This window comes from Carica papaya, chromosome 8, assembly GCF_054855325.1.
Source record: "Carica papaya isolate Zhongbai chromosome 8, ASM5485532v1, whole genome shotgun sequence".
In the NCBI taxonomy this organism is placed as follows: Eukaryota; Viridiplantae; Streptophyta; class Magnoliopsida; order Brassicales; family Caricaceae; genus Carica; species Carica papaya.
In genome coordinates, this window is record NC_142316.1 from 7,154,472 (window position 1) to 7,170,014 (window position 15,543).

At 31.9% G+C, this 15,543-nt stretch overlaps 1 protein-coding gene across 1 annotated transcript; it reads right to left on the reverse strand.

The window, feature by feature from the left end:
• Positions 1-13,151: 13,151 nt before the first annotated feature.
• On the reverse strand, positions 13,152-15,105 carry LOC110814221 (high affinity nitrate transporter 2.4-like). Its single transcript, XM_022041622.2, has 3 exons — positions 14,270-15,105; positions 14,047-14,162; positions 13,152-13,889 (listed from the first exon to the last, which is right to left on the reverse strand). Exons 1-3 carry the CDS (start codon positions 15,089-15,091, stop codon positions 13,223-13,225), a joined length of 1,605 nt encoding a protein of 534 aa, XP_021897314.1. The 5' UTR covers positions 15,092-15,105; the 3' UTR covers positions 13,152-13,222.
• Positions 15,106-15,543: the final 438 nt, after the last annotated feature.

Sequence of the window (15,543 nt, forward strand, 5' to 3'; positions counted from 1 at the left end):
AGAGAGAGAGAGAGAGAGAGAGAGAGAGAGAGATGAGTATATGTAGGAGTGGGTGTATATAGGAGTAAGAGTGTGATTAATTTAGAAGTTGGAGTGTATGGTAAATTGATTGATATTATGAGGAGGGAGAATAAGAGAAGGGAGATTTATATAGAGAATTAGGTATGGACTGTAGTCACCCAGCTGTCAGACGCAGCATATGACAGTATGGACCAATGTTTTTGCCTACTACACACCTGAATCTGTCATCACCCTTCCTTCATTTGGGACCCCACTCCGTAAATGTAAATTCCATCATACCCAAATTTTATCATCATTAACTTCATCAATTATTTCGACCTTCAATCACAAAATGCTTTTTTTTCATGAATGAATTTATAAGATAAAGTTGTTAATGAATTCATATGATAAAGTTCCTTGAAATTTAAATTTAAACGAAATAGTGTGAGATTATTTTATAAAAATTAATACCGATATACTATGTGATAAAAAATATAACGAGTTGATTAAAAATCTCATATTTATAAAATCTTTGATTCAATAACTTTTGAATACTTTAACCACCTATTAAGTGATTTAATGCATAAAATATGTTTTAATTTTTCTCCTTCCCCTTTGCTATATGCAAAATCAAACTCAATTTTTGAATTCAATGAGTATTTAAATATTTATGTAAAATTTATTCATTACATAATTTTTGGTATAATTAATCTATGCTAATTATATATATATAATTGAAAAGGATGGATGGAAAATTTTTCTTTTTTTCATAGTATGCATAAGACAAGGACTAATCTCATTCTCTCTACTCTCTACTCTCACTCTCTACCTTCTACTCTCAAATGACCTTAAAAACTTCCACTTTCACATGAAAAAATCTATTCAAGCACATTCAATTACTTAAATCTCATATTAAACGGGAAGCAAATAATAATAGAAATATCTAATTATGCTTGATACTTAGGTGGATGATTTGTCACTCTAGTCTTTTATTCAAGATCCGGTACTCCTTAAAAATATTAATCAAACTCTCATAACCCATATGTGCCCTAGATGGTATATGACAATGGAAAGAGTTTGACGAGTCCTTCTCAAACTCTATGTGCCTTGCCATCTCCCATATATGAGTCTAAACAATGATCAAATACTAAATAAATTGATGTGAAAACCATCAATAGGATATTGGATAGTAAAATTTACCAATAATTTTCTCTATTACTCTAATCATCCTTAGAATATTCACCATTAAAAGAATATACAAGTCCTCTCTATCTCGAAAAGAGAAATTTCATGTGACTAAAGATCCAATAGTCTATTAACAAATACAAACTTTGATCGCTACTACATTCTCGGGATGATAAGTGTCTTCAATGTTACATATTTAGTGAGAGAATTCTTTCTACATTTTATTTCATGAAATCAAGTATTTGATGTGTTCGATTATATTCATTTAAATTATTTGTTTTATTAACTAATAAACACTGTTAATTTTTTTACCACGTGATATCAAAAATAAAAATATTTTATATTTATATATAGTAAATAATTTAACATAATTGATCTTCTACCATTTGAATACAAAAAGTAAATTAGTCTAAATGACTCACATTTCATCTTCTTCTATTTACCATAAATTAATTTTTTATACTTTATTATTGCTTATATTGTTAATTTTTTAAATTTTATTAGTATTTATTTGTAAGTAAAAATTTATACACTTCATTGATATAGCATAACTTTGTAAAAAATATGTAAGAGACACAATTTATTACTCAGAGTCCACAATTTATTCCATGTGTTTATTCGTATTGATATGGCATGTTATGTAGTTAGTAAAATTAAAAATATTAATTAAATAGTAAAAAAAAAGTCTTAAATTAGACATAATAAAAAAGTTAAATATTTAATTAAATAAAATCAAAAGTTAATTTTATATGTAGGCACATTTAATAAAATTGGATAAAACTAAATAAAACCAAACCAAATAAAGTGATACAAAATAGGAAATATGTCAAATTACTTAAATATTTATCTTTTATTGAATGTTTATATTTTTTCAGTTGACATTTTAACGGATATGAAAACATTTAGTTATTTAAAATAAAAAGCATACTATAAGTAATAAAAATAAATAAAATTAATATATTTAAATTTATTAAAAATAAGAAAATCATATGAAATAACTTAAAACTGATAAATTAATAAATATGCTATTTAATTTTTTTTTAAAAAACTAAAAATTATGTTAAGAGCAAGTTTCTAAATGTCTTAAATATAAAATTCAGTGTATATTTTTATTTATGAAAAAAGATAATTATAAATCTTGAATTAATTAATGTGAATGATGAAACGTGCATGAAAGCAGTTGTTTGATGTGAGAAATGTGGACGCATGCAAAAATGCTTTGTTCAAATAATTCAGTCACATCATTAATTGAGATAAGATCATATGTAGGACTGTTAATTATGACAATGACAAAATAATCACTACACTAATCATATCATTGACTACTTTTCTCTTTCTTTTAACCGGATTAATTAATTATTAATTCCAAGATTAATTTTATCCCCCCCCCCCCCCCATATATATATATATATATATAGATAGGTATTCAATATTTAAATAATTATTAAATTCAATATACCTTTAGAAAATTATTATAACAACATTAATTGGGCATTTCTATATATGTGCATGCAAGTTATCATTCATACTATATAACCTTGATTTGATGAATATTTAATGAAATATTCAACAATTGGAAGGAATATTCTTCAATCCTTTTTTTATATAAGATTTATACATGTGTACACATATTTAATTCACCAAAGTTTATCATATCGTACATAAATTATTCTATTTAAAAAAAAAAATACACCAGCTTCATGTATTCTATAAAAAAAATGCGTGAAAAAATAAAAATATATATAATTTTACGCACTCTTTTAAAGATGATTGTTTTTAGATAAATTTTTTGTTTGTTTTTGTATTCCTACCACCTTTATTATTGAACTGTTATTTAAAGACTTTAATTAGTAATTCAAATTATTTTTCTTTCGACGATCAAATTTATCTCCCATCATTTTAAGAGATATCCACCAAAGAAGATCATTTTCCTTTTCTTTTTTCAAAAGAAAGGGAGGATTCAGACAAAATTAATAAAATGGGAGAGATCTGAGTGAATAGAAATAAAAAACGATGTAAGGATTATGATTTTTTCTTTAAAATTAAATTAATCGATTATGTCTTGTAAATTATTTCTACTTTCTTATAATAATATATAAATTAAATTTATATACTATGAGTGTATAGATATGTGTATGTGTGTAAATGTGTGTGTGTGTGTGTGTGTATAGAAAGAGAGAGAGGTGGGGTAGAATAAGCCAAAGAAAAAATAGGGTAGGATGATGGGGCCTGCGGACATGTGCTAACCCAGTTTCAACTACTCTTTTTTTGGTCTTAGGAAACCTTTCTTATTCATGGGTCGCCATCTCCCATCATTTATTTAATTAATTACATCCAAAATAATCTTCTTCTTTTCACTTTTTCCCTCTTCTCTTTTTTTTTTTTTTTTCTTGAAAAGATAATTTATAATATTAATTCTCAAAATTATTTGACTACTAAAAATTTTTTGTTATAATTTGATGATTGAATTTAGAAAAACTATTTTAAGTCCTAAATCTTTTATGTAATTGTAAAAACTTTAAGAGAAATTATTTTCATCTTACTTATATTTTATTTTATTATAGAATGTAAAAGTTATAATAATTAAAAATTAATAAAATAAAAATAATTTATTCGATTTATAATTACGAAATTGTTACAACTAATTATTGTGATAAATTCAATTCTCATAAGTAAATACTCAATACCCAAATCAGTTTATAATATTTATTATTATCTCAAATTTTTTTGATCGTCTCAAACCTTACGATTCGCTCTTAATTTTTAAAATATATTGAAATTTTTTACATATAAAAAATTATTAAAACAATATATTTTTAAAATATATTGTTTTAATAAAAATTTTCGTTAAAAAATTAGGTTAATTTTGTAAGTTAAAGATAAAAGTTTTAAAACTGAATTGTAAATTAGTTCATATTTTAGAGGTTAAATTAATAATTTAATTTAAAGAGAAAAAATAAAATAATAATGCATATTTGACCTTCAAAGTTCAACCAATTGACCCATTCATCTAATTGGGCTTTTTCTAAATGTACCCAAAAAACAATAAGCTTCAATGTTCAACCATTTTCTTCCCCAATCAGAATTTCATGTTACCCTCATATTATATTATGCTTACAATTGGAGATTGATTTAATTCCATAATTACTCAGATTATTATCTTATTTATAACAACAAAAGGTTACAATGTGATTTAATTTCAGAAAATTACATATATGTATATATATGTGTGCGTGTATGTATATAGAAACTTCCAACCTAACTAAAATGATGTATGCACAAAAAAAGGAACAAAAATAGTGTAGAGTAAAACTCAGTTTCAGGCTATATATGTTCTAAGAATAAATTATGAGGTGACCCTGCCAGATGGCTTCTGTCTCAGGCTGAGACCAAAGCAAAAGGAATGTTTGAAGAGATACAGTGCTGCTTATGGCATATTTGGTTGGAACGCAATGAGCTCGTCTAAAATAGAAAAACTTTTACTGACTGGTCATCAATCTAAATAATGTGAAAACAACTGAAGGAATGGAGACAAGCACGACAGATCAGGACTAGATGCAATATAAATCAAGGACAGATGTCAAATGGGTCGACTCGGTGGCAACCTCCTACTGCTGGCATGTGAAAATGCAATGTGGATGGGGCGATCTATGAGCATATCTTAGAGACAAGTTTGGGAGTAGTATTTCAAGACTCGACAAGAAAAGTACTGAAGACTTTAATAGAAAAGATACTAATATGTTGATCATTTTATCTTGCCGAGCTACTGAGATGTAGAAGTGCACTTCAATTTATATAAGAGAACCTCAATGGACCTGCATTCTGGAGACGGATGCCCAAAACGTAATGATCGCCATCACATCCCGCTCAATTCTGAATATTATTTCATCGTAGAAAACTGCATGCAAGCAGATCTTGGCTTCAAAACCGAACATTTCTGTGACTTGGATTAGACGAGAAGGTAATGTTGTGGCACACCGGCTCGCGAAGGAAGCTGTTTATTTTTCCAGTTTGCATGTATGGAAGAAGCTACCTCCTCCAGTTGATGATGTACTGCTTTGATAATTAATGATAATCGTTCTTTTCAAAAAAAGAATAAATTATGAGGATGTTTAATTTTGTATATGATTATAGTTGTGTTTATTGATTTAAAAAATTATAATATAATTTCCATATTTTAATTAAATATTATAAACTTAGTATAACAAATTAATTGCAGACATCAATTAGTGAACTCCTTGTACATTAAACACAAATAGTTTGAAAACAAAACAAAAACATCTTAGATATTTTTTTAATAAAAATTCATATATTTTATAAATTAAATAATATATATACATTAATTATAATATAATTTTTTAACTAGTGGACTTTCAAATAAAACACAATCTAATATCAATCTATAATTTCTTTTAAAGAAAAAAAAAATACAAGCTATCTAATTATCTTTGAATTTCAGCAATTTATAAGTTTTCTAAATGTAAGTCTCTAATTCTTTTAAATATGCGCCATGGCAGTACTCAGGCTAATCTTGAAGTGATTTAAGGTACATATTTTATTTTTAAAAATCTTACTAATGTATTGATTGATTGATTACATACTTTTGCATCACAATTGAACAGATATTTTGATTAAAATTAAATTTTAAAGATTTAACGTGAATCTTTGATAAAAGTTTTACATAATCATTTTTAAGAAATAAAAAATCATTTTGTATTTGAATAATAATTTCAATATTGTTTAGTTTATTTGACTGAATTGTAATATTTATTTGAAGTACAAAAAATATATTATATATTTTAAATTAATAAACTCAATTATTTAAGTAATAAAGAGTTAATATAATGTTTGCAAAAAACAAATACAATTACTATTAATTAACTCGTAAATTTTTTTAAATAAAATCGTTTTATAATTCTAATTAAAAGATTAATTACTTCTATCTAATTATTATGTACATTTGATTTTGAGTCCATTTGCCTGCCACCTCAACCCTGAAAATGACATTAATCATCATAATTTAATTCGATTATTACGATAGTTACTTCCAATTTTAGCGGAGCTCAAATGCTTCCCTCAATCAACCCTCGTTGTTCTCAGCACAAACTAACATTATAATTGGACAAATTTTAAATATGTTATTAATTAATTCTTTTATTTTCTCCATATATATATATATATATATATCACTTTCTGCATCTTTGACTTATTATTGCATGTTAGAAAGGAGAAGAAAGAGCAGCATGATGAACAAGAAAATTACTTTGATTTTCTGATAGTATTCATTGTTAGCCAAAGAAAATATATACAGCTTTTGTTGTATAATGGCAGAGAGAAAAAACAAAAATGGTTACAACTAACATACTAATTTCATCTTATCACTAATTAATCTTAATATCTTCTAATTAATCTTAATACTCCCCCTCAAGATGGAGAATACAAATTTATTGTACCCATTTTGTTTAATAAATTGTCGAACTGTGTAGGATGAAACACTTTTGTCATTAAATCTGCCAGTTGATTCCGAGTGGATATATGCATCGTCTTCAAGGTACCATCTTAAATTATTTCATGGATAAAATGGCAGTCAAGTTCAATATATTTTGTTCTCTCATGATATACTGGATTTGAAGCAATGTGTAGAACTGCCTGATTATCACAGTAAAGTAATGCAAGACCTTGATTTTGCACCTTTAAATCTCGCAACAATTTCAGAATCCACACTATTTCACATGTAGTGTTGCCATGGAACGATACTCCGCTTTTGCAGATGACCGATATACAACTTGCTATTTTTTTTATTTCCATAAGACTAATGAAGACCTAAGAAAAATACAATAACCAGTTAGAGATCTTCTAGTGTCAAGACATGTGCCCCAATCAGCATCAGAAAAATCCTTAATCTAAATGGCAGATGATGAAGGAAAGAAGAGACTCTGTCCAGGTGTTCTCTTGATATACTGAAGAATCCGCAAAACAGCTCGAAGGTGACTGGTCCTGAGAGCAGCAAGGAACTGACTCAGTCTATTGACATAATAGCATATATCAGGGCGAGTGATGGTTAAGTACAATAATTTTCCAATCAGTCGCCGATAACTTGTGATATCACACAGAAGTTCTCCATCATCTTTAGACATCTTAATATTGGGTTTTATGGGAGTAGATGAGGGTTTACAACCAAGGTATCCAGTTTCAGTTAACAGATCCAAAGCATATTTTCTTTGGCATAAGGTGATTCCTGTGTCATTTCTTGCAATTTCAAGTTCAAGAAAATATCGGAGAGTTCCCAAATATTTCATTTTAAATTTTTGTTTGAGTGCAACTTTGAGTTCTTCGACAGCATGATCATCATTACCAGCAATAACAATATCATCAACATACACCAACAATGCTAGTAAAATATTATCCTGATGCTTGACAAATAAGGGGTGGTCACATTGTGACTGATAGAAACCTTCTTGAAGTAATACTTGTGAGAACTTGTGAAACCACTATCGGGAAGCCTGTCTCAACCTATAGATTGACTTGTGTAGTCGGCAAACAGGTTGATGTGGAAGAGTCTCCCCCCCTCGAGGAGAATAACCTGGAGGAATATTCATATAAACTTCTTCGTGAAGGTCACCATGAAGGAAAGCATTAGTGACGTCTAACTGAGTCAGACTCCAACCATGAATAGCAGCCAGTGAAAACAAAATTTTTACAGCAACCAATTTTACAACAGGAGAGAAAGTGTCAATGAAATCAACGCCAAATTGTTGTGTGTAGCCCTTAGCAACCAGACGGGCTTTGTGTCTCTCTACTGTCCCATCGGCTTGATATTTAACTTTACAAACCTACTTACAATCAACACTTTTCTTCCCAGGTAGAAGAGAAATAATAGACCAAGTATTATTGTTCTCTAAAGCACGTAGCTCCACATTCATAGTGGTCATCCAAACATCGGACTGGGTAGCCTCAAAGAAGGTGGTAGGCTCAGTGTGGGAAGAAATAGCACAAATAAAGTTGTGATATTGAGGTGTAAGCTTTGTATAAGTAAGGAAGAAGGAAATGGGGTAAAGTGCATGTGTATCTGTATGGTAGCAGTGATAGTCAGACAAATGAAAAGGTGGTCGTGTTACACGCAGAGGGCGAGATGGTAGTGTTTGGGAAGAGTCATGCTATGAGTGGGTAGGTGTATTAAGAGAAGCTGGTGATTGTGTAGGTGTCTAAAGAGGAAGAGGTAAAACACGGTCATGAAAAAGGTCATTGTGAATGGGACTAGGTGAGTGAGATGAAAGAAATGGAAAGATATGTTCATGAAAAATGACGTTTCGAGGGATGATGATTTGATTGCTCTTGATGTCGAGAAGTTTATATCCTTTGTAACCCGAATGATAACCGAGGAAGACACAAGCCCTAGAACGAGGCGAAAACTTATGACGATGACTATTGAAAGTGGAACAGTAGCATAGACAACCAAAGGTACGCAAATAATCATAGGACAGTTTTTTGTGAGTTAATAATTCAAATGGAGTTTTATTAGATAACAAGGGGGAAGGTGTACGGTTGATCAGGTAAACAGCAGTCAAAATGCAATCGCCCCAATAAACAATGGGGACATGGGATTGAAACAGTAAGACACGTGCCACATTTAAAATGTGTTGATATTTGCGTTCGACAATAGAATTTTGTTGGGGAGTCTCAACACAAGAATGATAAGAAACAATGCCTTTTAACATGAAAAATGAATGAAAATTTAACTCATACGCATTGTCAGATATCACAGATTTAATGGGAGTTTTATATTGTCTAAGGATGAGAGTATAAAAGTCAGAAAAAATGATAAAAACATCCGACTTTTGACGAAAAAGATACACCCAAGTAGTGCGAGTGCAATCATAAACAATTATAAGAAAGTATTTGTATCCCTCGATAGTGGGTGTAGAAAAAGGACCTTAAATGTCAATATAGATTAAATCAAATGGATGATCAGATAATTTATTATTAGAAACAAAAGACAATTTACGTTGTTTAGCCAAATGACAAATTTTGCAATGAGAAATATTCGAAGTTTGTAAATCTTTATTAATGTACTAAAGTTTTACATAGGAAGATGACCAATTCTAAAGTACCATAGGCTACTTTTAGAGTTAGTAAAAACAGAATTAACAGCGAAAAAATGAAAATATCTAGTAATTAAGTAGTAAAGGTTGCCAATGCATCTACCCTTCCCAATCAACAAGTCCCGAGTGTGATCCTGGATGACACAAGAATGAAGAGAAAAATTAACCGTACAATTGTGGGTGGTGGTCAACATGCTTACACTGACAAGGTTAAAGAAAAAATGAGGGACAAATAGAACATCATGCAGAGTTAGGGTATCGGTGAGGAGTACATTTCCAAGTTGAGTGACTAGAATTGAACTACCATTTGGTAAAGTGACTGGGATGGGTTCAACATGCTTAAGAGTTGTGAAAATGGTGGGTGTGCAACATATGTGATGTGTGGCTCCAGAGTCAATAATCCAGCATTTAGAGGTAAGTGTGTGTATGAAACTGGAAAAGCAGAAGGGTTTGAATGATATACCTGCCGCGTGAAGATCAGAAGTGGCGTGATTGGTGGGGTAAGAGAAGCTGTCTGGTGAGATGGTGGAGTGCAGTTGGTGGAGCCGTGCGCTTAAGTGGGAAATAATATTTTGAATTTTTGATGTGTTCAGAGCATCGACCGAGGCAGCGGAATCAAGTGTTGGTAAGCAGGCAACAGTGGAGGTGAAGTTTGGCGCCTGTCGCGCAGTCAGGTGGGTACCCGAGGAAGAAGAAGACCTGTGTTCTGGAAAAGCCTCTTCGTGGGCCAAGGCTTGGTGGGCAGAAGAAAAACTGGACCTGGACTAAGAGCCAGTTGAATTAAATGATCTGGTTCCAAGAGTGGGCCGAGACTGAGTTGACGCATTGCGGGCTTAGGCTTGGGCTTGGACGTGTCCATCATTAAAAATAGGTGAGTGCATTTTGGGCTTGGGCTTGAGGCCCGGTGGGTACCCATGTAGGCGGTAACACCTGTCCACAGTGTGAACAGACATGTCATTTTCGACTTTGAGTTAGGGCAACGGAAGAACCAGACCCTTGAGCCGTCTTTGCGCACGCGTTGAAGTCGATTGCACGGTGCCGTTCTTCTTGCACCACCAGCGAGAAAGCCTTCAAAATGGATGGAGAACATTCCATCATCAGGATTTGAGCCATAACAGCAACGTAGGAAGGATTCAAACCCATTAAAAAAGTCATGACAGACTCCTGCTCCTGATAATCATTCCATGCCTTCATGTTTCCACAATGACAGGTTGGAGCTGGTTGGTAAGTTTTGAGTTCGTCCCAGATTGTTTTCATCCGCGTATAATAGATGTGGATGCTGAATGACCCTTGAGCAAGGTTATTCATGCTCTGTTTCAGTTGGTATATACGCGGTGCATTCCTATGCTAATAACGAAGTCGCAAATCGGTCTAGATAGATTGTGCATTTTCATGGTATAACAAACTATCAGTTATCTCCTTTGTTATAGCATTCAACAACCAAGAAGTTACCATGCTATTACAACGTGACCAAGCTGCGACAGTGGAATCAGTGTTGCTCGGTTGATCGTAGGTTCCGTCTATGAAACCCAATTTATTTTTGGCGTTCAATGCTATTCTGATTGCTCTCTCACATGTGTTGTAATTATTGCCATTGAGAAGGTTGGATACTAAGACCAAACCGGGATGGTCAGCACTGTGAAGGAAGAACAGGTTTTGGGAATCATTTGATTGCTCTCTAGCCATTAAAGATTAAATTTTGAAGCTCAATCACTGAGTTAAAAAAATGTTTGATTAATTAATCTGCTCTGATATCATGTTAGAAAGGAGAAGAGAGAGCAACATGATGGAGAAGAAAATTACTCTGATTTTCTGATAGTATTCATTGACAGCCAAAGAAATATATACAAATTTTGTTGTACAATGGCAAAGAGAAAAAAACAAAAACGGTTACAATTAACATACTAATTTCATTTTATCACTAATTAATTTTAATATCTTCTAATTAATCTTAATATTGCACCAACAATAATCAAATGTATAATTAGAATAAAATAATTAGAACTAACAATCGATTGATTGTAATTAGTTAATTTGAGAAACATATGTTGTAGAAAAAACTTCGATAGATAACTAATTTATGTATGATGTTAGGAATATGATCTTAAGTCATTAATAATTAACAAATAAACAATGCGAAAACAAACTTGAATTCATTATCGCTCAAGAGATAGTTGATAGTGCAATGACTCTAATTATCCCGGAGTCCGAAAGTCATACGACGATGAATACATTCCGTGTACGAATTTAATAAAAAATAAATTACAAAGTTTACCTTAAATGAACTGCGATATTGAGGGAGAAAAAAAAAATTCAAAATTTGGAAAATAATAATTAAATATTAATTTATTTTAACCTTGAAAAATACAAATTTCTCCAAGAAATAATTTTTAAAATTCAAAATATTACAAAAAAAAAAAATTACATAGAGATAGAATTGAAAAAGATTTAAGAAATTGAAAAAAAAAATTGTAATTTAAAAAGGATTAAAATAAAGAAGATTTTCCAAAACTTGGAGAAAACTAATTTTTTGAGATGTTCCGAAGAAACAATCGAGAACGGGCACATGGAAGGAAATTTGAACCAACAACCAAGATCAAGCTACGTGGATATGAGTGACAGATCAGACACACGAGATTTCGCATAGTTAGACGGTCTAGATCTCGCCAAAGATGAAACACGAAGAAAGATCAAATAATGAAGATTCATTCCACCCGAAAGCCCTATGAATTTACCAAAATACTCTTAATGAAATTCTAGAACGAACGACTCAGATTTAATCTCTAAGATCCAACTGTCTGCAGCCTTTCTTATTCCATATAAATACTTATCCTTTGCCAAAAAAAAAAATTCTAAAGAGAGAAAGGGTTTCGGCAAGAGAGAATTAGAGAGAGAGAGAGTTCGAGAGGGAACCGGTTGTGGGAGAGAAGGGAGTGCGTGAGTGAGAGAGGATCTAATAATTTATACTAAATTATCATTATAGAAGGATCTAATAATTTATATTAAATTATAAAATAGGATCATAAATTTTATAAAAACAATAAGATAATTTTTTTATTTATTATTAAACAATAATTTTTTATTTTTCTAAACTGAGTACTATGTTAAATAGACTACTGAGTATATTCATGTGAGTAAGAATATGGAGAGAGAAATCTCTTACTAAAAATATATCATTCTCTATGTGATAATCTAGGAAATTTACCAGGCCTTATTGAAGCTTTTGAAACCTGTGAATCATGCAAATGAGCTCAATATTGTTTTAATATGCATCAATTACTAACCATGAAAATTTGTGCAGTTGGCCAATAGGAAATTCTTTAAAAAATCCAGAATGTGTTGTATTGTGGAATGAAATATGCAACTTTGAAGTAATCTGCTCTATTGGAGAATTGGTCTAAGACCAATCCTTAGACATATTCACGAATATCTATATATATATATATATATATGCCTATATACATGTTTTAAACTATCTATTAAACTATACGTATATATTTATTAAATTAATATACATGTATCTAAATATAATAATTATAAAAATAATTAATTTTTGTTTGATATACTACTTATTTGTATTATTTATTTAATAAATTTTTATCTCTTTATATATTTTTAAGATGTTTATAGACGAAAAATGTTATACTTACTCTATAAATATAAATATATGCTTGTTTCTCTCCAACTAATATTTTCTTTTTCAAATTTTATATTATTTTTTAAAATTTTTCTTCTGTAGGTAGAAATTAATATTTCTAAACTTAAAGAAACTATAACCTAATTAATTAGTGATAAAAGTGGAATTAAAAAAAAAAAAGAAAGAAGATTATAGAAAAATAAGCATAATATGACTATTACATTCTATAAAAATGATTACATGACAATTAACTTTTCCATTTGCTTATTGATTTTGTTATGGTAAAATATTAACTAATTTACACGTGTGGTGGAGTGGAACTAGGTGGTGTTGCCACTGACACAACTCTTCTTCCTCTTTCCGACCTACTGTTCTCTGCAAATTTCAAGCTTCCATGGTGCAATCCCTTTTGCTTCTCTTCCTCATTCCATTCAGACCCATAGTAATACTCTTCACTACCTTTCACCTTGTCCTTTGTAGCCGGCAAAAACATGCTCCCCCACTGAGGAAAATGCACCACAGTAACCGGCAACGTACACGCCACAATCGTTATCCCCATCAGATAAATCCCTGTCGCAGTTGAGTACCTGGAACTTGTGAAGAACAACAGCTGTGTCAGCCCTGATCCCAAGTTTCCTCCGGCGCCGGTGAGCCCGGAAATGACTCCGAGTGAGCGCCGAGAAATGAAAGGGATGATCCCGAAGGTGGCGCCACAGGCAGCCTGTGCTCCGATGGAGAAGAGGATCATGAAAAAGATAGAGAGCAGGAGAGAGCTTGCTCGGCCCAGACAGATACAGAAGACGCCTCCTAGTGTTTGCAGAATGTAGAGGTTCCATAGACGGCCTCTCATCCCGAAACGACGGGCTGCCATGTCTGACATTAGCCCGCCAAGTGGACGAGCGAAGAGATTCGCCATTCCAAAAGTGGCAGCTATGGTGCCGGCCGAGTGCAGGTTGAGATTAAACCTAATAAACAATAAATTAATATCTATATAATAGAAATAGAAAACAAACTCTAAAGGAGCAAGTACTGGTGGATTATTAAATTTTATAGAAGGGTTTGTGTGTGTGTGTGTATATAAATATATATATATATATGCATAGAGCAAGATGATATTTACACCTGTCAAAGAAGTACTCTGCAATCACATTATCTGTTGTTAATTCTACACCCAATGACATTCCATAAAGGAGAACAAATACCCATGTCCTATAATTTGTGATTGCATACCGAAGTACCTGAAAAAATCAAAAGCAAGTTGTGCATATATATATATATATATATATTAAAAGGGATCAGAATTGATTAAAGAATGTGAGTTTTGAGGATTAGAGAAATTACATGCCTTGAAGAAGTTATCTTTCGGCACATCTCCTGTCTTCTGCAAGGAATTAAGATTACCATCAGGCAAATCTTGACCAAGAGTCAACACCAAAATCCCCATAACAACATGTAGCCATCCCGGAACAAAGAAAGCAATCCTCCATGCCGTAAATGGTGTAGACCCACAACGTCTAATCGCTTCATAAATCAACGGCATAAGCAACTGCGTCACCCCACCACCCATATTTCCCCACCCAGCCGCCGTCCCATTCACCAGCCCGACAATCTTCCCGTTAAACATAGTACTCATCCAGTACTGACAAGACACAAATGTTGCGAGAGAAAATCCAATCATGAACCTCACCGCCACGTACCCACCGGCCGACGACACAAACGGCATGCAAAACACCGTCGGAGCCGATAACATGACAAGAAATGAGCAACCGTAACGCGGACCCAGCATGTCACAGACGGCGCCCATAACGAGTCTGGAGAAGATACAGCCGGAAACAGAGGCGATTCCGGCGTTGCCGATGTCGCTTTTTTTGAGGTTGAGGTTGTCTCTAATGATGGGGACAAGAGGAGCGGCTGCGAATGTGGAGATGAAGCAAGTGAAGAAGGAGAGCCAGGAGAGATGAAAGGTGACCATGTGAGGTTTGGCTAAAGAGAAGAGCTTGAAGACTTTTGATTTGTGCTCGGAATCCACGGGGAGGGAGAATTTTGCAGTTGGGTCTGATGGGATTGAAGGAGAAGTTACAGAGAAAGCAAAGGCTTCTTCTTTAGCTGAAACTCCATGCATGGAGCTTCCTGGTTCGTTCTCTATGTCAGTGGTAGTGTTAGGCATTGTTGATGCAATCAGGTTAACTCACATCAAAGTTAACATGAACAAAACAGAAAGAGCATTTATAGAAAATGGAAATCAATTTTTAACAGTATATCTTATTATTACAATATTTGTATATTTATATAAATTTTTATTAATTAAGTGACAGTTATAAATCATTATACAATATATTTCTACAAATAAGCAAACACCAAATATACATTTCTTATAATGACACAGAAATCATTATGATATTAGCTTTGTTACCCTTTGGAGTATTGATAGAGGTCTTTCTTTAAATAAATTGATGAAAGAATGTAGGACATCACACCACAAGAGTTGTTTTTTTTTTATATATGAATGTGAGTTAAAATTATATGATCCAAGTTAATTAATTATTAGCTCAAATTTGCATGCATCTATTTGTTGCTTCTGTCAAGAGACTACTTCAATGATTTAACATTAATATCATT

Excerpts from the sequence above, each read along its gene's own strand:
- LOC110814221 (XM_022041622.2), bottom strand. The coding sequence starts at position 15,091 with ATGCCTAACACTACCACTGACATAGAGAACGAACCAGGAAGCTCCATG. Across the intron at positions 14,163-14,269 it reads CGAAAGATAACTTCTTCAAG|GTACTTCGGTATGCAATCAC; the intron begins GCATGTAATTTC and ends TGATTTTTTCAG. Across the intron at positions 13,890-14,046 it reads GCAGAGTACTTCTTTGACAG|GTTTAATCTCAACCTGCACT; the intron begins GTGTAAATATCA and ends ATTGTTTATTAG.